Genomic DNA, 24,005 nt, shown 5'->3' on the forward strand with positions numbered 1-24,005 from the left:
AAAAAATCCTTCTCCATCCAAAGCCCACGAATTATTCCTCAGAAACGCAAGTTTAATGGAAAGTGCAGCATATTTTGCTGCTGCAGCAATAATAATTGCTCTCGGATCCTAAGGATATGAGACATTATTATTCGTTATTATGTTTGCTATAAAGGATTTAGTGGTTTGTAAAGCGCAATCTAAATCCTTGGTTTCCGATGACACTCCTCTGTTCCTTTTAAAATCTCGAACAAAGAAATACCTATGGCAACGTTAGTACAAGCATTTTTTAATCCTTTTATAATTGGCTTTACCAAGGATACAACGAGACAATCCACTAAGGCGTGTAGAGTGTCATTAAAAAGTTAACTACAATACTTAAATGCCAGCTCCTGCAGAGGGTAAGAGTTTCTCCCCTACCTTCAACTGCATGGATACATTGTAAATTGTCTTCCCCGATGCCTTTTTGGGACAATTACATGAGAAGTAGCTCTGCAATCTCAATCCTTTTCTCAAATGGTTCTCATTTCAATATTTGTTCATTTTCTTGTGGTGTTCTCAGAGGAAAATAACTGAGTCGTTTTTTTGAATAAGTTTTTCTTTGTTTCATTTTTGATCCCTCTCTTCGATCCGCAAGTTTATTACCCTGATGTTTCCATCTTTGAAATCTGTCTCTCAGATATTACTCCCTTGGTACTTACACATGTTTTTCGCTCTTATATGATACTTTTGGCGTTTAGAGATTTAAAGTCTTGAGGACATGGAGGATTCCTCAATGTCAACTCTTCTTCATATGTTAGTTGCATTGGCGAAAATCCTGTCATTAATGACTTTATTAAATATTAATTGTCATCTCATTCCCATATGCTTGGAGTAGAATTTATTTGACAATGGAGTTGTCCTTTAGAAACTTTGATTACATTAGAGAAGGTCTTCGTGTAAGCCATCACCCAGAATGAATGCCCTGTTTAGCTCAAAGTTTGGAACTCGAGTCAAGATGAATTCCTCCAATATCTGATCAACAATTATTTTATCTTTCTTCTATAATAACACCAGGGGAGATGAAAGATATAGGTATGATCTTACGAAATATGTTCAAAGTAGTTTTTTAGATGAGCGCACCTTTGAAGTCTAAACTTTTTCAACAATATACATATAACCGAACATCAAATTAACAATCAAACATGTAAAACCTAGTACACACCCGAAAAAAAATAATTAAGTATGTAACTAAAGAAGGACAAATTTATAGCAAATAACAGACTAATAATGCTTCTAAATACCTCCTAAAAAATTAAACAGAAACAATCAAAAACATAATAGTCCATATATGTATACCAGAATCACATAAATGCTCTATGAAACTAAGGCGATCAAAAGACATACCAGAATCCATTCAAGATGCTAATTATATTTATAAGTGGGAGAGACTTCTCAGGGATGCAGGTAGACTTACGGAAAGCCTTCGACTCCATCTCGCATAAATATACAAATAATGACTCAGCTAAAAGATTTGAATTTGCCCTGAAAGTGATTAATATGGTGTCAGCTATTTTTTGATACTCTTCTTCTAAACTCAGCTCTTTGTGTGGGGAAGATTATTTGAGATAACTCCAGACCTCTTCCTTATAGCACTAGACTATTTACATGAAAACTTCCGTCCCATCTCTATAAATCAAATGCAAACTATGGCTCTCTTCTACCTGGATGAATTAACAGCATGGGTTCTTTGAAAGAGATAACTTCGAATATGAAAGAATTGCTTGAGAACCTTGGATCATTTGTCAGAGCACTCAGTACTTGTGGTCAATACTAGCAAGATTGAAGTCTTATCTAACCCAAGGCTACTGTGCAAATGTGTTCCTTGTGAGTGATGGGAAGAACTAAAGCATTGTACAACTTTACTTCCTCAGTCATATCGAGGGATGTTATTACAGAATAGATAATGTATAAATTACGGTGAGTGTAGATTTAAAAAAAGAAAAATGCTCTTATTAAAAAGTAATTACTAGTTTAAGATCCACGGCGTTGCTCGATATTTTACTTTTTGGATAAAAAATAAAAAATGATAAAAACAAATCAGAGCACTAAAATATATATTCAAACAATAGTGAAGGTTATTAAAATGCTTATGAATATTTTGAAATATCTTCATATCATGGTAAAACTTATTTGAGGTGAATAAATAAATAAGTTATTTGGACTTCCAATGAGTTAAATATTCCCTATGAGAGTGGCATTGTTTCTAATATCACGTAATGATCGATCCACCACTTCAAGATGTCCTCTATGTTTAGTAATTTTTAAATTGGAAACGGCAAATTTAGATCATTTAGTATAATTAAAGTTGATAATATTGTAGAGAAAAACGCGTGCAAGGAGAAGGGAAAAAAAAGACATATGGAATCTTTGTTTAAAATACTAATGTGATTATGATCTGCCTACTTTATTATAATTTTTGAGGGTATAACGAAAGTATTTATTAGCAAATTGTTTAATGAAGATATACTACGTATAATTGACTTAGACGTTTTTTATCCGTTACAGTAGATTTGATTACAATCACACTCCATGAAATTGTAATTCATTATTAACCTTATTCTCAGAATAATAGCTAATGAAACGACAAAGTAGAGTATTTCGAAATATATTTGAAGTTCCAAGTTTAAAAAAGATTTAGATATAATCTACATACTCAAAAATATACCATCATTATGTTAAATTTACAAAATTAAACAATGGGAATCATATAACTAATAACAAAAATTATATCTACAGAATATTGAAATAATAGATTCATCCAAATAATATTTTCTTGTTCTGACATCGGAATCCAGTTAAATATGTAATAACTTTAGGTTGCAAAACACAAGCGAGACGTGGAGTTTAACCAAAAAGATAATCAATCACCCCTCTTCATGTGGAAGTTGCTATATACAATTGTGCACAGGATAGATATATCTCTACCGATTAAATCTAACTAATTATTAATAATAAAGTAAATGTCAAAATCATAAAATTAGACAATAAATATACTAATAAAAACATGTTAGAAATACATTCATCGTAAAGATTTAGAGCAAAAGCTAATTATGTAGGAATGTCCGGCGATATTACTCCCTATTAAGAGCATCAAAAAAGATTTTTCCCCGTTATTTAGGTATGCTTATATAACAACATACTATTATCATCAAGGATATACACAATTGCTAATTATAATGCTACACCCAATGTAACTACACCCGTTGTTGTGACCATTTAAGCAGTTGTTTTTGCCTTTTATGAGTCTTTTGAACACCATTTCTTGGAGCCTATCAACCATAGCTAAGCCTTAAGTGATAAATAAAGTAATATTTATTGACTATGTAATATTGGAAACCTTTGCCGTTTCGATGACGTAACTGATTTTTACACGAAAGAATGGGGCGAAAATACAAACGACACATCATTACTATATTATCATTAGTGTGACACTAAAAAATAATTATATATGACGGAAAGACGTTAAAGATAAATTATACAATGATTGATACTATATCCCATCATCATAATACATATCCGAGAGCAACACACTATGTTAACCGTATATTCAATAAAAATTATTTTAATATTTATCCAAAAAATTTGATATTTGAATTTTTTTCCAAAAAATTCAATTTTTTGTGAATTGCAGTGGATATTTTTCAAAGAAATTCAATACTTGAAAAAAAATTCTACAAACCCAGCCCTCCCTAAAAAAGAATCCTGTGGACGCCCCTGCCATTCAATTTACTTATTATAGGCTCAATGTTAAATTGAATAAACATTGAATTAATTATTCCTGTTACAGTCTGATACATTAATCTTTCATTGAATGAAGTTGTATATATCCGATATATTCTAGTATAAAACGAAAAGTCCTTCGTATGGGGGGGGGGAGGGCTACTGCTCCTCTATCCCCCTCTGCCGACACCCCTCTTTATATGCTGCTTCATATTGAAAATGCTTTGTTAATTAATTAAACAATGATCAATTCTGTATTTAGTGGACTCTGAAATATCCCATAACTTCCCCCCTTATCCTAAAAAATCTTTAAATTAGTAACTCCCTCGTCAACTGGACACCATAAATGTGTGAGCTCTTATCTCAATATATGTACAAGTTTTTTATAATTTATTTTCTTAATACAAAAAACGCGATATGAGGTGAATATATTTATATATGGCAATATAATAGAATTATTTTAAACACAGCGCTACGTAAAATCCGCGTGCTTTGAAACAGCGTTATGCAGGGACCCCCCACATCCTTTCAGATTTAAAAAAATATTTTGGATATTTTATCTAAATCAAAGAAAATGCCCTGTAATTAAAAAAAAATGTACCCTACCTTCTTTGACAGTCAAATAAGTTCCTTATTTTTGATCATAATGATAAAAATCAAAGTTAGTCCTAAAGTGAAGACAAAGAACTTCATAATAAAAACATCACCTTAAAAAAACTTATGTTTTTAAAGTTATTTAAGATTTGATGCTTGAAAAATATTATTCTATATTTATTTAGCTATATGAAATATTGTTCTCTGTAGAGTGCAGAAAAATTGTCGGCTATAAAGGTAATTTTCATATTTTTTGAAATAAAAACAGTCAGAAAACACCCCATCTCAAGCCAAGAGGAAAAATTTGTTGACATGTGTAATTTATTATGTTTTTTAAATTTCCTTCTTAAAATAATTTATTCGAAATCTGACATATAATGGCTACTTAGAACTTTGATGATTATTCAAATGGAAATATTTAATCCTTTTCATATTTATATAAGATTTTGAAAAATAACATTCAGAGCTAAAAATGGGCAAATTCAAGACCATGGGTTAAAAAAGAGCTGTCATCAAAACTTTTGAATATATACATATATATATATATCTACTTTTGTGAATACTTTGTTGAAATTGAACCGCAGGCTCAAAAGATATGAATATTTGAAAAAAAAATTGTAGTGCAGCACAGTTTTGACTAAATCGTAAAAATAAATAATATTCAATATTTAAGTATATGAAGAAAGTAATGTTTGGGTTATTAAGATAATGACATTAGTCTGTTTATATTATTCATTTCAAAATAATACAATGAAATATAAATTTGCCTTACGAACATATACAAGTTTGCTTATAAAGTGTTATACGCATTAAAATAAATAATAATTGTTAATTTTTGAACTTAAACATGTCAATTCTAATTTTGTCTTCTTAAAATTCAACTTTACTGAAAGTAGCATTAAAATAAATTAACACATTTATTGTTACAGAATGAATAAATACATTCAAAATTTACTATTTCGAGACAATGCATCAGCATGTTCGTCTCCCTTGATACCATTATTAGCCCGAACATGGATACATTTAGCTGTCATTCCTTTTTTTTTATTTATGTTCTCTAATTGACAAAAATCATTCATATTAATCACATGTCCTCCACAGGATTTCTTCCAACCATTTTTCTTCCATTTAGGCATCCAGTCTTCCACTGAATTTATCGCAAGTTTAGAATCTGTATAGATAACGATCTTCCTTAGTACCATCTTTAACTCTTTTGATAGCTTGAGATATAGCTTGAATCCCTTGTTTGATTATTTCTCGAGAAAGGCTCTGAAATGTTCTTTCCACTATTAATGCCAAAAAATACACCAATCCCTCCCCTCGACCCTTTTCTTCTATTATTAGTACAAACTCCATACGTGAGAACGTTAACTCATCCATCATCAGTCATATAGTATTCCTTATCTATTCAATTAAAATAAAATATATTAATATTTTGTATTATTCGACTTTTCATAAATAAATTCAACCTTTAGCGTAAGTCCAATCAGTGCTATCAACAGAAAATCCACTTTCATTCTTGATATGGGTCATCCTCAAATTATTTGACTTTCCTTCAGTCCATAAATCTTTAGAGGCCTAATCCTTCACAATTTTTTCTGCTTCCTCTCGACTGAAGGTTTTTTTTAATATCGTGCTCTATCAAATCTGACCACTAAAAAAACGGCATTGTGACCAAGAATCGAATATACCCACGTGCAAATGCGTAATAAGCGCTCGACTTTGAAGACCCACTGTCATAGTTAATAGATGGTGTTTGGTTACTGCTAAATATATTGGAATTTTCTCCAGTCAACGGTTCTTTACTGGCTCTTCCTTCACAAATTTTTGAGCTTCTACTTGATTGTAAAAAAATTTATATCGTGCTCCATCAAATCCGTCCACTAAAGCGTGGCATTCTGACAAAGAAGCATATTTACCTACCTCGTGCCATGGGCAACTGCGTAATAAGGGACCGTCTTTGTTTCATCAAAAGAAAACTCATTTTTATTTATGTCTAGTATGGCTCCTACTAAAAATATTTGATTTTGTTCCAGTTCCCGGTTCCTTAAACAAATTTTTAAGCTTCTGATAGACTGTAAAACTTTTTATATCGTATTCCACTAAATCCGTCCACTGAAGAATGGCATTTGGACCAAGAATTGTATATACCCACTTTACGCCCACGTGCAACTGCATAATGTCCACCCGATTTAGTTTTACCCATAGCGCTACGTATCACAGATAATACCTATAATAATCAAATATGCTTAGGAAATGAAATTAAAATCAATTAACGATTATTTACATAAAGCAATACCCCTTCTAAAATTAAGGATAAAGCAACAATATATTTTGCTTTAAAGGTTTTAATTTAGCCTTATTAATACCCAAAAATTAACATATCAGTATTTAATTAAAATTTATATATGCCAATTGTATTTGTGATTTTGGAACTCAATAATATGCATTTCTCATTTTGGGTGACGATAACGTTCGAGCCTCACTCAACTTAATATAACCTAATCTTTGGGACACTGAAGCTTCCGTGGATTAATATATGAATTCAACAGATCAAGTTCACTTCTGGGAATCCGATTTTAATACAGGCCCAATCAAGTGAATTTCTATCAACAATCAGCTCAATAGAACTGGGGTGACAAATGGTTGGTAAGTTGAACTCAAGTACTATATATATTAAATTATAATTATATTTATGTATCTTTTTTAATTAATTAATTCATGCTGCAAGAATACCTTGTCCCGAATATCGACTAAATGTCTTAATAGATGAAGCACCTTTGTCAATCTTCAACTCTACCCTTGAGTTAATATCCAACTCAATCCCTTGTAGGGGTATTAATAAACAATTTATTTTTCAAGAGACAAATTCATCTGGGGATATAACTTTAAACTGGAGTCCGACTCATTCGAGTATGATAAAACACTTTCAAGAGTAATTTTTATAAGTATATCTGTTGCATTGGGCAATCCAAATTTGCATAAATGACTAGATTCAATCCGAGGAAATGTATAAGTTGCTCCCTATGGCATTTATTCAAATACTTTCTATCACCAATGAAAATCCCAATGGTCTTATTAGAAAAACGAATGATACGGGCAATTGTTACATTCGGATGACTAGAAGTAGAATGATGTGTATGTGAATTATATAGTTTGATAATTAATGAATTTAAAATTAAAAGTTGTTGAAATATGAGTAAGAAATTATTTAATAAAGATGGGTTGGTTTTATTGAAATAAAATACCTAGAGAACCAAGATAATAGTTCCTTATTGAGAATGATGATATAAACAAATGAATGCGCTATCAATTCAATAGATTCCACGTTTTTCCACATCTTATCCAAGGGGAAATGGAGTATTTTAAAGTAGATTCGTTTGGGAGGAATTATCCAATAATTAAAGCTGCATTATTATATCATATATTTGAGAGTTCATTTTAATATTATTTCTACCTCAAACTTTGATTTACAAGAATTACTAAATCCTTTTAAATCATATCCTTGGACTTTTTGCAAACTTCACGATGAATATTCGGTCCTTCATCGCTTTGCCTCTTTGAGAATGCTTTTTTTTTTTTTGGGGGAAAGACTGAATGAAAATAAAATGAAGGAGTTACGGGTTTAAGGTCAAGGATGAGATGTTCGTGAAACTCCTTTAACTAATCCGATAGAAACATACAACTTCTTTCTAATTCCACTGAGCCGCCCATACTTAATGTTAATGAATTGGAATCTTTCTAACTCTAGTATTCAAATAAGGGAAGAATTCGCCTTCCTCAATTATTATTATAATGAATAATCAATAATGCCTTAAGTTTATGTCAACAATACTTTTGATAATCATGAATCCTACTAATGAAAAAATTTACCTTATTCATTGATATATATCCCCCTATGTAACTGAAGGGGGGGGGGAGTTCTTTATCTGAACTTGGGTTTATCTTCATGGGTAAGGAAGGAACCGACATCCAACCAAGTAATGAAAAACTAAATGTTATTTTAAAAGAGCATTATCACTTATCGGATATAAAATAATTAAATTAAAATAATAATTTTTAATTAATCACTAATAAAATATGTTTCTAGAACTGTGACGTCATAACCAATGTCAGCGTCAATGTACTTAATTGGATGTGAATGTGGATCCACCGTCTTATGTGGAAATATTTAATATCTTATATATTTGTGAGTCAACTAGAAACGAAACTTGAGTAAAAATCAAGTTATTGAGAAATTCCCCTTTTATTTATTTACTTAATAAATATTAACAGTCAAATATTTTATATGCATATTTTTGCATTATGGGATTTATGTTCAAATTTGAGGGATGACATGTGATTTTCAAGAATATTACCTATAATTTACAGCCTTCCATTAATTAATATGACTCTAATTGGACCCGTTATTACCTTTTGAATATAATTGGTCATAATCATAGCCATCCTACAAATATAAGCGCTGTTTATTGCCTTGATTTGATACCCATATCAATGCTATACAGTAAGCCATTGCGAAGTTATATTCAAAAGAATACAAATAATCAATTTTTTTTAGGTTTTTTTAGAGGTACCAAAAATAAATTTTTAAGGCCCATGCGGCAGGCATAGCCGAGGTCTAAAATGCAAATGACTGGTATATTTTGTTTCTATATAACTTGGAGAACGGGGAAAAGTTAAATATTAAAAGGTTTGAAAAAAAAGTGAAAATTTGAACAGGTCTAATATACATACATAAAAATAAATAGATCTTTTTAAGAATCTCTCATATTATAAAAAATTATTTGATATCATTGTATGTATCAGATAGTACCGTAATCAAATAATGGTTTGTAAATGGGTGTTGATATCATGTCTGCACTTATTATAATCTAAAGTAACCGAAAATGGATGCAATTTAAAAAAAAAAAATCCACGTTCTAAATATGGTGTACACATCTTGTCAATTATTGAAATAGATTTGAAACTATAAAATGAATACACCTTGCAACAAGATATAAAATCGTATTGGTTAGCAAATATGTACAGTAAGTATTTGCAGACAAACAACGTTTGAATATAATATTTTGGAATGTTGAGCTACAGTTATCCGATTACAGTACGTTGATCTGACAAAATCTTCAAATTTTATTTAACTGTAAATATAATAAATAGAAATATGTATATGTTGCAAATATTTAAATAAAACTATAAATCAGTAGTTACTCACCAATCTTCGGCAGTTTTTGAATGTTTTTTTTCAATTATAAAATTGTTGAGTAATGCGTTGTTTGAGAACTGAGTAGAAACGAATTGATCTGTCATTTGTTTGTTCAATACACCGGTACAAAAGTGCTACAGGATTACTTTAAATGATACTATACTAAACTGATACAAGAATGTACACCATGAAGGTACGTCTACAGTGAAAGTTCTAGGTACAAGACCCTAATAGGAGGAACATCCGAAGGGGGTCGACTGGAAGGGCAGTAGCCCCTCCCCCACCCAAAATTAATGCTTTTTTGCTTAGAAAAGAGGTCAACTTAGAAGTGAGGAAAACAAAAACGGTGAAAAATATTGTTTTTTACAAGGTATAATATAACCGCCAAATATGTACGTACTTTCCATTTATGTGTAAATTAATAACTTTTATTAATCAAGATTATGAAGACCAAAATTAGTATGAGTTGAAGCAATAATATTGATGTGGAAAGAGTCAAATAACAATAGATATCAATCCAATTTCCTGTCAACTTTTATACATCACTGTAGACTATTATAAACTACCATCTTGTCACGAGAATAAACTCAAATAAGGGACGTTACATTTTTAAAATTCCTCTAACTAAGAACATATGAGAATTTGAATACACTTCCGCCAATTCTAAAAATAGATGTTATATACTTCAAAACTCTTTCGCCGAGTCAAAGAAATGGCTAAAAAAAATACGTTAAGATATATTAATAAAAATAATCTGACAAAGCATTTTTTGAAAGGAAAGCACAGTGATAAAATATAACTTTCTTATAAATACATAAGTAAATTGAAATGTTAAACATCAAAAGCATACGTAGAGTAATAAAAATGACCTAATCACATTGTAATGGAAGGCAAATCAGATCAATAAACAAATATTGCAAGACTTTTAAGCTATCTCATGTAATATATATACGAGTTGTCCTCTACAACTACATCAATAAAAAGAACCATTAAAAGTCGAACAAAAAACAATTATATTTTGTAAATTTTCACTGAATCAAAATGTTATGGTCAAAAATATATTTTAGTTTATGAGACAATTTGTCGATGGAGAGCAAGTGAAATATATTATTGAATGGTCAAATAATAATCTAAAGATAGGATCGTAGCAATCCATAAAAAAGTTATAATATCCTTGTTTGAGTGTCATAATAATTATTAAACGCTTTAAATGAGAAAAATAAATGAGTCGAGGAAGTCTATTCAGATGAGAGAAAAGGCAAGATTTTTTCTAGCAATTGCTTGTACTTTTCAACTTGAAGCCAATAACCAGTATGAGATATCCGAATAAATTTGGCATTGGGAAACAATTTGGTTACTTCTTCCCTATCTGGTTCTTTTAAGTAATCACATTTATCTCCGGTTATGAATAAACATGGGCCATTAAAGGTGGTTCCCTCTCCGAATGTAGGAAAAACTCCTAGTGGCGAAGTCGCTAATGCGTTGAAGTTTAGCTTCCACCTTTTATCTTCAGTATTACTTGGTACTAAATTAGTCAAAAATAAACTTCGATCAAAACTATCCGTAAGGATTGGCGTGAGGATCTGTTAAGAAAGAAAACAGGGAGTTGAAGGGATTAACATAAGATATTCTAGCAACATACTTTGTCTGCAATTGACTTCTTGCCCACGATGCCCTCAGCATTCTCGATTTCTTCTTTGCATGTTTCCATTATCTGACCAGCTTTTTTAATTTTTTCTACGCGTTGCATGATTGACATATGATTAAGAGGAGTTGAGTTAATGACTATTAATCTATCTATTAAAGAAGGTCGATTCAATGCGAGAAGCATCCCAACTCTTCCTCCCATCCCGTTTCCGAGAAAACATGCTTTAGGTATATCTAAGGAGTTGATCAAGAATTCGATGTCCCTTTGCATGTTGCCATAGGTCATCTCAGGAACTTTAGGGGACTCCCCATGATTACGACAATCAACATTCACCACCTGCAAAATAATCCATCATTTCAAATCATTATTAGACCAAGTTCATTAGATCATTCATGTTTACCATGCGCCGAGTGGTTTGGTTGATTTCTTTTGCGATACGACTCAGATTCGAGCGATTTCCCATGAGGTTATGGTTCATTATGAGGGGTGAGATATCCTTCTTGGTTTTGGATTCATAGGATGTATAAGCTAATCTAAGACTAGTAGTATTCGGGAGCCTCTCCACATTCTCCTCTTGCATTTTCTTCCGTGAGACTCCAGAACACATTCGAGAGTTTATTAAGGGGGGCAGAGATGCTGAACCAACACTTTTACAGAACAACATTTCGGATCTCTAACTTGTACTCCTCACTCCACACTTTTTCAGGTTTGTTGCATCTCAATGACAATAAACAATTCACTGAAATGAAAGGTGAATACTCAAAAGATTTACTTGCTCAATAGTTACAATAAACCCATAAAATGAAGTAGGGAAACGAAGACAACGTGATCAATTTTTGTACAAATCAGTCTTCCTGGAGACACTTATTTTGTTCACTAGAAAAAAATAACTAGCTAGAGATAGAGCTTTAGCTATGGATAGAATAGAGTCAACTATTAACTGTATCGTCCATTAACTTCATTGCTCATAATTATTTGTGACGTCAGTAAAAAGAAAAACGATAAAAAAACAAATCTGGGATATGAAGGAATAAGAATTAATTAACTGAATTTGAGGACTGCAGCCATCAACTGTCTTAATTATAAGTTATAAAACTATATATGTTGTGTACAAGGTGCGATGTCTGTACGAGTTGCAACTTGTATAAGCGTATTGTACAAGTTGCAATTTCTTTGTTATAATTAAACATTATTTAATTATAACATTGGTAATTTTTTATTGCCAACTATTAATTGATAATATTATTTCGTTTTGATTTTTTAAAACTATATGATTGTTATGTATTTATGAGTAATATAACTATTGGCATTTGAACTTTATGCAATTTTTACTAAAAATAGCAAAAATCAGACCATCATATCGAACATTCATAGATTATTCTATTATTGCATTATCTTCATTCTAAGTACTGTAAACTATTCTTTTAAAACTTTTCATCTCATTTTGTTATTGCTATTTGTACAATTTGACTGTACAAGTTGCACAAATACCTCCCTTTTAACTAAATTTATAAATAATAAGATAAACTCTGCAAACGGAAGAAAAAGTTTCTTATATAATAAGTGGAAATTATTAAATATGTTAAAGTGACGTAATGAGTTTTATAATAACAAGGGACATCTGCCGTGAAAAAAATATAACTCTACGACGAAGTATTTCCACTTTAAAGCAACAGTAGATTAGACAAAATGATTAGCAATTTTAGAGTTAAGACCTAACAACAGCGCTATCTATAAAAAATAACAAAATTATTATATCTGTAATTTTACTATTTTAACTCTAAATAAAATTAAATAGTATTAAGAGAAATATCATCATTATACTTCTAATGAGATATTGAATGAAATTATGAAGTACCTAAATCATTCTCAAAACATATTATTACGTACTTTAATTTCCTTAAAAAGTATCAAAAAAGATGACGGAACTTTTTAATAGGATCTCAACATAAACCTTATCATTTAAGGGTAATTTTTGAGGCCCATTTAGATATTATGCTCAATGAGTGTAAAGATATCAAAATAAAATCTTTCATTTTTTAATTTTATTATGTTTTTGAAAAACGCAAGTGTCGAGATTCAGTTCCTAGAGCTTAAAATCGTAATTTTTTTTACTATCGTCAAATATTAAGTCCTAAAAGAAATGGAAAAGTAGATTTTTAAAATTTCGAAATCTTACTATTTAGGCCTATTGAAAAATTTCACCTACCCTAATACTCATATTAATTGTTAACATACTTAAATAAAAGGTCTATGTTCTCTGTTCATGCAAATATACCTTATGATAATTCAAAACTACGGATACAATATTCAATGGTTGATTTATGTCTTTAACGTAATATTTATAAATCCAATAGTACATTTTTCTCAGTTTTGCCTTAGTTTAACATTTATAAGGTAAAATTACTTCAGTTGACATATAATTAATAGAATTAAATCTTCTCATTATTAGTTGTAATTAGATTTACCAACATTGATTGTTAAGAATTTAATCGAATTCTACAACATATTATTTTAATATATAGTTTCACCTATAAATCTGTAATAAAAATCCCTTAATCCATGGATTTATCCACTGTTTAGAAATTCGATCATAGTCAATGGTTCTTATCATAATTTTATCGACATAGTTTCTTATCTTTCAAACTATATTTAGCGAAAAAAAGAATTAATAATAGAATAAAGCAACTTATACAGCACGTTCCCCAAAAATAGAGTATGAATGTTATATTAGTCATAGGTGACATCATTACTCTCACAGAGTAGAAGACTAAAGAAGTGAGCTGCTCCGAACATTTAATCATTTAGCATATTACCTCTTAGGTCAAAAAAATGGATGTCGGAAGTAAAGAATGGACTCAAACTGTGGTGGAGCAACTTTCACCGCAGTAAGTATACTGTTTCCATTTTTTTAAGTTCACCTATGAAGTACTTATGTACTTAGAGTACAAAACCTAATAATATTAACTTCGTAAGTAGATTGATAAAAATTAAAATATTATTATCTTTTAAAATAGGGCTGGTGAATATGCATCAGATGTTCTTCATAATCAAGTGGAACCCATAATTCAAAAGGTGATGCATAAAAATGGTCTTCCTGGAACTTTTAGGTTTGATAATATCGATTTTGGAAGTATTCCTCCGAAGTTACAGAATGTCAAAACACACAAAAAGAAAGATGTTGACGAGTCAAGTGTTGTTATTGATGGAGAGTTTAATTATGATGGAAATTGCGATTTAAGAGTTTCTTTACTTGGTATTTCTAGTGGAGTGAGGTGAATCACTATTAAAAATATAATATCGAATATATTCCTACCTATATTTGTAACATCTTTATGAAATAGGGATTTAAGAATATTTGGACGTGGAAGAATTGTTCTCAAGCCCACATCGAAAAAAGCTTTACCCTTTTTCGTGGGTGGGGCTCAATTTTATCTGTTAGAGACACCTGTCATCAACTTTGATCTGGATGGTATTGCTGACATTTGTGATTGGCCATTTATTCGAGACAGAGTTAGGAAAGAGCTCTACGAAGATATGAATAAAAAAATTGTATACCCCAATAGAAGTAATGCCTTAATCCTATTTTGACAAAGCCTATATTAAAAGGATTTATTCTAGTAACAATTCCTTTATCAAATAATGTGGACCCAATGAAATTCCGTTCATTTGCACCTCTTGGTATGTTGGCAGTCAAACTGTTGAGAGCTAAAGATCTTCCCAGTAAAGGAGGAATAAGATCTTTAGTCGGCCAAGGATCTCCGGATGCTTATGCAAAAGTGTGCCTCGGTGCTTATCGATTTGATAGTGATGTCAAAAAGAATTCATGTGACCCTGTTTGGGAAGATGATGGTATCTGGTATGAATTTTTAATGGAATTATTTGAAGGGCATCGGCTCAACATTCGTCTCTATGATGAAGATACATTTAGCCGAAATGAATTTCTAGGTGAAATATTTGTAGATATTCAAGACGAATTTGTAAGTCAAGGAGCGGAAAATGGCCAGGAAATTAGACTAGAGAAAGAATTGCTCGTCAATGAAAATAAGAGATCGAAATACGAAATTCAGTAACTAACTTTTAATATTCATTTAAGTGATATCATTATCTAATTCCTAACCATTTTTATTATTATAGAGGGTCATTATCTATAGCCATGAGATGGCTTCCCTTTGGAGGTTCTAATGATGATTATGATGGACCCACGGAACTCATTTTATCTCTTTTCGTACATTCTTGTAACAATCTAGTCGTAAATGGTGATTATGATGCTAAAGTCAATTCGTATCTGAAAATCTTTGAAAGTAATGGTCCTTCTCCTTACAAGACTCAAGTGGAAGAGGATGATCAACACCCTGGATTTGGGTATGGTAAAATATTTCAATTTGGCAAGGATTGGAGGGACCATTCAATTGACATTAGAGTTTTGGATGTATCTGGTTTTGTTTTTGGAAATGTTAAGTTATCTCTTGAAGAATTGGAAAGTTCCCCCATAGTAAAGAGAATAAAGCCCATTAACGAAGAAAATCCGGCTATGACCATGACTCTATCTGCTTTTGTTAAAACTCTTTAGACATCATTCTAACTGGATTAGGAGATGAAAATTGTCGTTTTATAATCATTCGCTTTCCCATAATGCCTAAAGTTTTATTTCTCCTTGCATAATTTTAAATAATTTTATTTATCTATTTCTTTATATTTTATGAATAGTCATTTCTTCTTGTTAGTCATCTCCATATATTTTATACTAAACTTTAAAGACAGTGAATAAGAGATATTGCATTTTTTTACACTTTATATATTGATAAGAAGTGAAACAACATGACTTTTCAATTCAAAGACTTATTCTTAACCCAGGTGATATTAAGCAGAAGAAAATTAATACTGTACATAGTTAGGCAAATAAAAAATGAAGATAACAATTACTGTGTTACTTACTTAAGTTACTAATAAAAATAAGTGAAACCCCCATCTTAACTTTCAAATTAATGTTTCTATCGTATGTTATTGTTATAAATTAGAATATGAAATATTGGTATAATAAATTTTTAAATTTTGTATCTTTGATTTTGGTCCTTTTCGAGTATTCATATTAAAGTACTCTTTATTAGCAGATAGCTTAGCAAGTAAAAGATGTAGATACAAATATTTTTTTATGAATACTTTATTATTGAATGTAGAGTTGCTCATAAATGGAAAGAAAACAAAAAACAAAATATTTTAAACTTTTTAGCAGCGCAATTAGTGACCGAATTTATATTTTTTTAGATGAAGCAGACAGTGCCAATTTATGAAATAATTCTGATACATAAGTTATAGCTGATGAAGAGCTCACCACAGAAACAAATGTATAAGATGCTTCATTGACTCCTGAATCCAACATTCATGTCGTTATTATGATAGCTCGAAATTTTCACTTTGACGATAATCTCAAAGATAATAAATAATATAAAGTAAAATCACTGATTGTCTCTCTGAACGAAAGGCTCACAAAAATTTGTCCTAGAATTGTAAAACTCAAAAACAAAGGCATGTGGGAGTCGATCTCATGGATCAAAGAACTGCTTCATACCACTAAGATTGCAAGTCATCAATACGATTTTATCTAAGAATCTTCTTCGATCTTTACGATAATGCATGCGTAAATAGATATATCGTTGATTGATAACATTAAATATCCAAATAAATTCTCGCTTTTTTACTTCAAAGTTGTAACTGACAAGAGTTTGATTGAATATTTTGAAGGGCGTATGAGGGAAACCCAATCGTCTGGTCCAACGAAAAGAAAAATGTTATAATGGACAATCATAGTGGATAAATACTGGCATTTGAATAAAAAAGAAAAATATGTGCTTACTATTCAAGCAAAAATATAGAAAATCGAGCTTTGGTCATTTATATGGCTTGTAATCTTTCTTTATGCTTAGTAAGAACTAGAAATGGCTTCGTTATGTATCACATGTAAAGCTTTTATTATATTATTATTAGTCAATTTTCCATGGTAGAATTATTACTTGTTTGAATCAGAAATAAAAAATATATCAAAATAATTAATAAATGTTAAGAATTACCGTTCACACCCAGACCGACACCAGTGTCCCATCAAATTCTGGTGAACCTATTGAAGATATTACAAAAAAATAATTCGAATAGGTTCTAATATGATCAAAGAGATTACGAATTGAGTATAATTACCCTTGATTTTCTTTTCAATTCACTTTGGGTGTGAAAGGGTTAAATCACACAATTACTCATAATTCTAATACTACTATTCTAAACTTTTATAATTTTTTTTTTTCGATTTTAAGATAGTTAACATTTAAAAAAAATCAAAAGGTATCAACCATGGAAAATTTAAAATCAAAAACAAAAATCATGGTTAACTTTTTTTCCATACAAAAAAATATATATAACATAATTTTTGTTTATATAATAACTGAGAGCTTTTGAATGATTGTTTATTCTTGCCAATTATTACTTTAGTTCACAACACATCACAAATGAAAATATTATGTTTTCTCATTTTTGAGAACTCAGAACTAAGAGTTGGATTAAGTTATAGATCCCATATTTTATTGATAATTTCTGAGTAGGACCATTACCAATGATATCATATACCAAATTAAAGTCAAATCCATTTTCTCGTGAAAATTTCTCGCGGCGGAGTAAAAAGAAACTTATTAAAAAAATTCAATCAATATTTATATTCTTGGCAATAAAAACAGTGCTTACATGACAGTTGGACTCGACGCTTTCCATTATTTTATCCAAATTTTCGACAATTGACCTTCCAGAGTGTGATGCATCTTTGACATCAAAATTACTGGAACAGATTTGACGAAACAAAACTTGCCTGTAATTGGCTGTTACCGTATCAGGACCATAAACATTAATTACATTTTCAGTCACCCGGCTTGCGTTTTCCCCGTTATCGAAGAGAAACTGTAAAATATGGCTTATTTTCTCTTGGCTTCTGTCCATCCTTGACGCGCTCTCAAACAAACCTGAGTCAAACAATCACAAAACTGTTTAATCAAGTTTCTTAGGACGAAATTTTATCTTTCTAACAACATCTATCGTAAGCCGATCGCAGTAATAAAACGTGAGAAACACATTTCTAAAGTCATCTATTGGAAAAATAATGGATTTATTTTTACTAGGCCAATTAATATGTTCTGTGTAAGTTGCAACTTGTATAAATAGATTATAAAAGTTACAATTTATTAGACTTAATTAAATTACATTATCGATCATTTTACTTTGTGCAAAAAAAATTAGATTTTTTTTTGCACGAAAGCACTTTTATCTACTCACTCAAACGACTGTTACATAACAACTGTACGTCCAAAATCCCTGAAACTTTGAGGAGTCACTGTCCACAAATGGAAAATGGATGTGACTAGCTTTTATTTACGAGTGCTGGATCTTTATGTTGGGGTTGGAAACTTTTTAGACCACCCTCCTAGATGCAATTTGCATATAAACAAGGTACAGTTTGTACACCACATATTAGGTCGGTGAAAAAGTTATTTGATAGATCCCACGCTTTTCTTGAAACTATAATTTAACTTTTATGTGATCTCCTAGTTCACATAAAAGTATATCTTGTTAACGTAGGATCTTGCAATAAGATGTAGGAAAAATGTGACTGTATATTACAAACACTTTTTTGACAGTGTTGCGCTTGGAATAGCTCTGTCGTGAATTATTGTGCGTCGAGTATGGAGGTCTCAAAGAAAGAAATCCGCCATATTTTTCATTTTTAACACCTGAAAGGAAAAAAGCGTCGAAAGTGACCAAGAAAATTTGCAATGTATACGTGACCAATACTCTTTCGGTTCGTGTTACACAACAGTGGTTCGAGGGATTTTTGCCCGCTCAATTCTTCCCTCTACTGTGAACAACTCGACCGTTTGGACCAAGCGATCGAACAGAAGCACCCAACATGGGTGAATAGGAGACAACAAAATATTATCAAGACAACACTAGGCTGCACAAATCTTTGATGACAGGCCAGAAGCTCCGGGAAATCCGATGGAAAGTTTTTATGTATCTGCATTCCTGACCTGGAACCAAGTGACCACCAGATGTGCATTTCTATGGTCAATACCCTTGGGGGTACAAATTCAATAGAGGCCTGTGAAAGTATGTTGTCCGAGTTTTTTGTCAATAGGTACAAGGGCTTTTACGAAAAGGGCATTATGCAGTTGGATTCTCGTTGGCAACAACCTATCGAACAGAACGGGCATATTTGGCTTAAATTGTATGATAACACTTCTATGAAGCATTGAAATAAGGGGAAATATACAAAATGACTTTTTCTCCGAACTTTTATATTATTTTGAAACATGTTTCAACAAATGAAAATTAGGTTTTAAGTACCTTATCAGAGCCTAGTATTGAATATGAATATAAATGTATAGCATACAAAATGAATCAAAATGTGTCTAGAGAATTGATAAGAAATTATGAGTTAAATACTCTAACCTAAAATCATTTGAATGTGTGGATGTTGAATGTAAGGTGATATATAGTCTACAACACAAAGAAGAGTTTAGTTTTATACGATGATTTGCTTTTTATTGATTCAAATGCTTTTTATCTCAAGAATAAACAGTGTCCAGATGATGAAGCCTGTCGGAGATGAAAAATGGACTCACAACGTCGTGGAACAACTTTCCCCTCAGTAATGATGATAATTTACTATTTGACAATGATTTGATTCATTTAATTTTTCTTTCAAAATAGAGCTGAAGAGTATGCATCTGACGTACTTCACAATGATGTAGAACCAATCATTCAAAATGTAATGTCTCAAAACGGCCTCCCAGGCACGTTTAAGTTCAATAACATTGATTTTGGAATCATCCCACCCAAGCTACTGAATGTCAAGACTCATAAAAAACAAGAAGGGAATGAAACTACGATTATTATTGATGGAGAGTTAAATTATGATGGAAACTGTGACCTAAGAGTATCTCTGTTAGGAATTTCTAGTGGGGTTAAGTATGTACGCAATAAATTCATGCAAACAGTTATAAAAATATGAACATAACGCATGTGGGATTTTTTTCCAGTTGGCAGTCTCAAGATTTTTATTATTTTCCAAAGCTGTTATCATTATTCTTGAGGAGGGAACAAGTATAAAGTAATCACTAGTGATTGTCCTCATGAAAGACTGAGAATAATTAAGATGATTGGTTGTATGTGTAGTGTATGTCGAAGGATCTTCTTCTATCCTTTCTTCGCCAGTTTCTTATTATTATTTGATATTTATGTCAAGACGCAACAGTAAATGCATGCCCTTGTTGGACTCAGAGTAGAATTGCTATGATCGACATCATAGCAATTCCTACAGAGTGGTAATTGTCCTTATTTTCTTCAACTCCTAGTTGCTCGCAGCTAATCTAATAAAAGTTTATGGTAGCTAAGCAGCTCTTCTAACAAAAACTGTTCCAATTGTCAGACATATTTTATACAAATCTATAGAATTGTATAAAATATGTGGTGCCGGTGTGTAAAATAAAATAAATTAAAAATGATGTGGTAACCCTGACAATTGAAGGATTTTTTGGGGAAGAGCAGCTTAGCTCTCATGACGTTTGATTATATTAGCGTCAATCAGTAACTTTGAGAGGAGAAAATCCTACTCCGTATCTAGTAAGGTACGATTTATTCCGACTTTCATCCTCAATTATAGTACTCAACAAGGACATAAGGGTGGTAACCGTACTGCCATGTATTTCTAAAAACTTTCCATATTATAATCCTCAAATCTGAACAACTCCCTCTGTAAAAATATAGAGGTGCAGTGATTTAAAATGTTTCTGGTTTTACGAGAGGTAATATCCCGCGTTTAAATTTTTGGTGCTTCCAAAGGTTAATAAAAATACAAGGTTATACCATAGTCCTTTCAAACTGATGCTTGACTTCCACTACGCTTTTTAATAGTGACGTCAAAGAGCATATACTATTACCATTAATCCTATAATTTCTAGTATTATATGGTGTTAATGTACCTTTGTTATTCTCTATTACGTCAAAATTTATCTGTCTTATCTAGCAGTCGTTTAAGTACATAGAGTTGAAAATTATAGCAAGGCCGATTCAAAGATAGTCTAACTTTGTATTTCTATTAACCTTGGTGCTTACGAAATTTAATTTATTATGTCCTTTTCACTCCTACAAACTAAACACATTATAAGTTTTTAGAGATAAATTGTCGTTCATGAGTACACACACTAATGATTGTTTAGATATTCTCTCTTCCAGAATTAACGAATAATGATTACGGGTCTGGAAAAATAAAACACTCTTGAGATTGCAAAAAAGATAGAATCTCGCACGCGTTAAGTTCATATTTTATGCAACTCTAAATTTAAACTTCAATTTTCAATGTCAGGGATCTGCGCCTATTTAGTCGCGGTAGAATTGTACTAAAGCCAACATCTAAAAAGGCTTTACCCTTTTTTGTTGGTGGAGCTCAGTTCTATTTGTTAGAAACACCCATAATTAGTTTTGATCTCGATGGCATTGCTGCTGTGTGTGATTGGCCACTTATTCGAGAAAAAGTAAGGAAGGAACTCTATGAGAGCATCAATAAAAAAATTGTCTACCCAAACAGAAGTAAGATTATAACTTTTTACATATTAATCTTTTTTTTTTATGACATCCATACGATTATTTATTTATAATTGAATCAAACTATTATTATTTACAGTTACAATCCCTTTATCAAATAACGTTGACCCAATGAAATATCGTGCATTTACTCCCATCGGAATGGTAGCTGTCAAATTATTAAGTGCTCATAATCTCCCCAAAAAAGGAGGAATCAGATCTTTAGTTGGTCAAGGCTCTCCAGATACTTATGCTGAAATATGTCTTGGAGCGTACAAATATAAAACAGACGTGAAAAAAAATTCACAGAATCCTAATTGGGAGAGAGATGGATATTGGCATGAATTTTTATTAGAATTATTTGAGGGACATAGACTCAACATTCGTCTTTTTGATGAAGATACATTCAGTCGTGATGAATTCCTCGGCGAAGTTTTTATTGATCTTCAGAATGAGTTTGTTAGTCAAGGTGCAGAAAATGGACAGGAAATAAAACTTAAAAAGAACTTAAAGTTTAATGAAAATAGACGATCACAATACGTTATTCAGTAAGGCAGTCAAAATAATCAAACATCTTAGTAGCAAATAATACATATTTTGATAGGGGTACAATTACGGTTGCGATGCGATGGCTTCCTCTTGGTGGGTCTAATGTCGACTATACCGGCCCTACTGAATTGATATTATCTCTTTTTGTTCATTCTTGCACAAATCTTGTTGTTGGAGGTAATTATGATACGACTGTTAATTCATATTTGGAAATAAAAGAGAGCAATGGACCTTACCCTTACAAGAGTGAGACAAAGGAAGACGAGCAACATCCAAACTTCGAATATGGGAAAATATTTCAATTTAGTAGAGACTGGAAGAAGCATTACGTTGATATTAATGTTATGGATGTTTCCGGTTTTCTGTTTGGAGGGATACGATTAACCCTCAAAGAACTAGCAAGCAATCCAATTAAAAAAAGGATTAAGCCATTAAATATGAAGAATTCAGCAATGACCATTACTTTATCGGCATATGTGAAAACCTTATAAAGCTATATGTAGATTATATAACAATATTATTTAATCATCTACACAAGTGTATCTAATATTAATTATTCCTTTTAGAAAAATATTGATGATCTAAATAACATCAGGATAGACCAATATACTTTTGATCGGATTCAGCATATTATTTTATTCAAACATTTATAAATCTAAAAAATTGGGAATTAATGACAACTATTTAAACTTATTTATAAATGAACAGAGTTGAAGGAATACTCTATACATTTTTCTCTTTCCTTTTTTGAGTACCTTAGTGTCATTTTTTCTGTATTACCACAATTAGTTTTTAAGGAATGAAATAGAGAATTGAATTAAAATAATTAAAATTATCTATTCATTTTATAATACCTTATTAATAGAGCAAAGTTAATCTGTAGGTATATATATCTGAAAAAACGGTCACAGGGGGCACTGTATATAGTGCTTCCTGATGTATATCTAAAACATATTTCGGTCTAAGAAATTTGTAATATTAATGAAATATTGCAGGCGTGTGCAGTTAACAAGGAATGTATCTACGGGGAACACTGTATATCCAGTGATGAAAATCTTGTGTACAGTGGGTATGTTAAAAAAATAAACCGAAAATCAATATGGTAACCCTGATAATTTGAGGAATGTTTTGGAGGAGATCACCTACAATCAGGTGAGATAAAGGAGGAGGCAAAGAAGGAAATAAAAAAAGCAAATGGGCAAGAATGACTCCTATGTAGATCTTCAATTCTGCTTTTGATCCAAGAAATAACAATGCAGTCGTATTAATGAAATATTTATGTTAAGAATTAACTCTCATAAGCTTTTTGTATGCCACACGGGAAGCATTACTTTTTTCCCTCCTTTTTTTTGTGAATGAGCGCTCTAGAGACTAAAGTACTCATCTCAATATATTATTTCCCCAACCTCAAACTATTATTCCTTTTCCTCCATTCTTGAGGACAAAACACGTCATATGAATATATATATATATATATAAATATTGAGTAGCTACGTTGAGTGTACTCACGAAAACCGGAGAGTAAATCTGATGACTTCTTGGAAGTTATCTTCTATATTATTAAAGAAAAGTTTGTCTTTTAGTTGACAACTAATTAATTCGGTTAATGTTAGTTATTACCGCCGTATAAAGTGAAGTTTGTCAGTGTATTTG

General features: G+C 31.2%; 4 protein-coding genes and 1 long non-coding RNA gene across 6 annotated transcripts; 2 read left to right on the forward strand and 3 right to left on the reverse strand.

Annotated features, from left to right (window-relative positions):
• Window positions 1-5,032: 5,032 nt before the first annotated feature.
• Window positions 5,033-10,111, reverse strand: LOC121124316 (ribonuclease H1-like). The gene is given in 5 exon segments (XM_040719469.2): window positions 5,033-5,557; window positions 5,560-5,706; window positions 6,397-6,565; window positions 8,209-9,470; window positions 9,545-10,111. Coding segments are annotated over 4 exon segments (693 nt in total). The 5' UTR covers window positions 8,308-9,470; window positions 9,545-10,111; the 3' UTR covers window positions 5,033-5,279.
• A 147-nt stretch (window positions 10,112-10,258) lies between these two features.
• On the reverse strand, window positions 10,259-12,070 carry LOC121124190 (sn-1-specific diacylglycerol lipase ABHD11). Its single transcript, XM_040719323.2, has 3 exons — window positions 11,584-12,070; window positions 11,178-11,519; window positions 10,259-11,118 (listed from the first exon to the last, which is right to left on the reverse strand). Exons 1-3 carry the CDS (start codon window positions 11,845-11,847, stop codon window positions 10,774-10,776), a joined length of 951 nt encoding a protein of 316 aa, XP_040575257.1. The 5' UTR covers window positions 11,848-12,070; the 3' UTR covers window positions 10,259-10,773.
• Window positions 12,071-12,173: 103 nt separating this feature from the next.
• Window positions 12,174-16,241, forward strand: LOC121124163 (extended synaptotagmin-3). The gene is made up of 6 exons (XM_040719289.2): window positions 12,174-12,298; window positions 13,918-14,071; window positions 14,201-14,458; window positions 14,528-14,751; window positions 14,805-15,252; window positions 15,321-16,241. Exons 2-6 carry the CDS (start codon window positions 14,016-14,018, stop codon window positions 15,754-15,756), a joined length of 1,422 nt encoding a protein of 473 aa, XP_040575223.1. The 5' UTR covers window positions 12,174-12,298; window positions 13,918-14,015; the 3' UTR covers window positions 15,757-16,241.
• Window positions 16,242-17,601: 1,360 nt separating this feature from the next.
• On the reverse strand, window positions 17,602-18,649 carry LOC121124305 (uncharacterized). The gene is made up of 3 exons (XR_005866276.2): window positions 18,498-18,649; window positions 17,916-18,310; window positions 17,602-17,859 (listed from the first exon to the last, which is right to left on the reverse strand). It is a non-coding gene; the product is annotated as an uncharacterized lncRNA (long non-coding RNA).
• Window positions 18,650-19,663: 1,014 nt separating this feature from the next.
• On the forward strand, window positions 19,664-23,178 carry LOC121124304 (extended synaptotagmin-2). 2 transcript variants are annotated; one of them, XM_040719461.2, is made up of 6 exons: window positions 19,664-19,869; window positions 19,932-20,189; window positions 21,586-21,809; window positions 21,904-22,351; window positions 22,408-22,851; window positions 22,919-23,178. In XM_040719461.2, the coding sequence occupies exons 1-5, from the start codon at window positions 19,751-19,753 to the stop codon at window positions 22,841-22,843; spliced, it is 1,485 nt and encodes a 494-aa protein (XP_040575395.1). In that variant the 5' UTR covers window positions 19,664-19,750; the 3' UTR covers window positions 22,844-22,851; window positions 22,919-23,178. The 2 variants fall into 2 exon arrangements, with proteins under 2 accessions (XP_040575395.1, XP_040575394.1); XM_040719460.2 differs by having other exon boundaries at window positions 22,408-23,178.
• Window positions 23,179-24,005: the final 827 nt, after the last annotated feature.

Source organism: Lepeophtheirus salmonis, chromosome 9 (genome assembly GCF_016086655.4).
Source record: "Lepeophtheirus salmonis chromosome 9, UVic_Lsal_1.4, whole genome shotgun sequence".
In the NCBI taxonomy this organism is placed as follows: Eukaryota; Metazoa; Arthropoda; class Copepoda; order Siphonostomatoida; family Caligidae; genus Lepeophtheirus; species Lepeophtheirus salmonis.

Excerpts from the sequence above, each read along its gene's own strand:
- LOC121124304 (XM_040719460.2), top strand. The coding sequence starts at position 19,751 with ATGATTTGCTTTTTATTGATTCAAATGCTTTTTATCTCAAGAATAAAC. Across the intron at positions 20,190-21,585 it reads GGAATTTCTAGTGGGGTTAA|GGATCTGCGCCTATTTAGTC; the intron begins GTATGTACGCAA and ends TTTCAATGTCAG. Across the intron at positions 22,352-22,407 it reads CGATCACAATACGTTATTCA|GGGTACAATTACGGTTGCGA; the intron begins GTAAGGCAGTCA and ends ATATTTTGATAG.
- LOC121124190 (XM_040719323.2), bottom strand. The coding sequence starts at position 11,847 with ATGTTGTTCTGTAAAAGTGTTGGTTCAGCATCTCTGCCCCCCTTAATA. Across the intron at positions 11,520-11,583 it reads ACCAAACCACTCGGCGCATG|GTGGTGAATGTTGATTGTCG; the intron begins GTAAACATGAAT and ends ATTATTTTGCAG. Across the intron at positions 11,119-11,177 it reads AGAAGTCAATTGCAGACAAA|ATCCTCACGCCAATCCTTAC; the intron begins GTATGTTGCTAG and ends CTTTCTTAACAG.
- LOC121124163 (XM_040719289.2), top strand. The coding sequence starts at position 14,016 with ATGGATGTCGGAAGTAAAGAATGGACTCAAACTGTGGTGGAGCAACTT. Across the intron at positions 14,459-14,527 it reads GGTATTTCTAGTGGAGTGAG|GGATTTAAGAATATTTGGAC; the intron begins GTGAATCACTAT and ends TTTATGAAATAG. Across the intron at positions 15,253-15,320 it reads AGATCGAAATACGAAATTCA|AGGGTCATTATCTATAGCCA; the intron begins GTAACTAACTTT and ends TTATTATTATAG.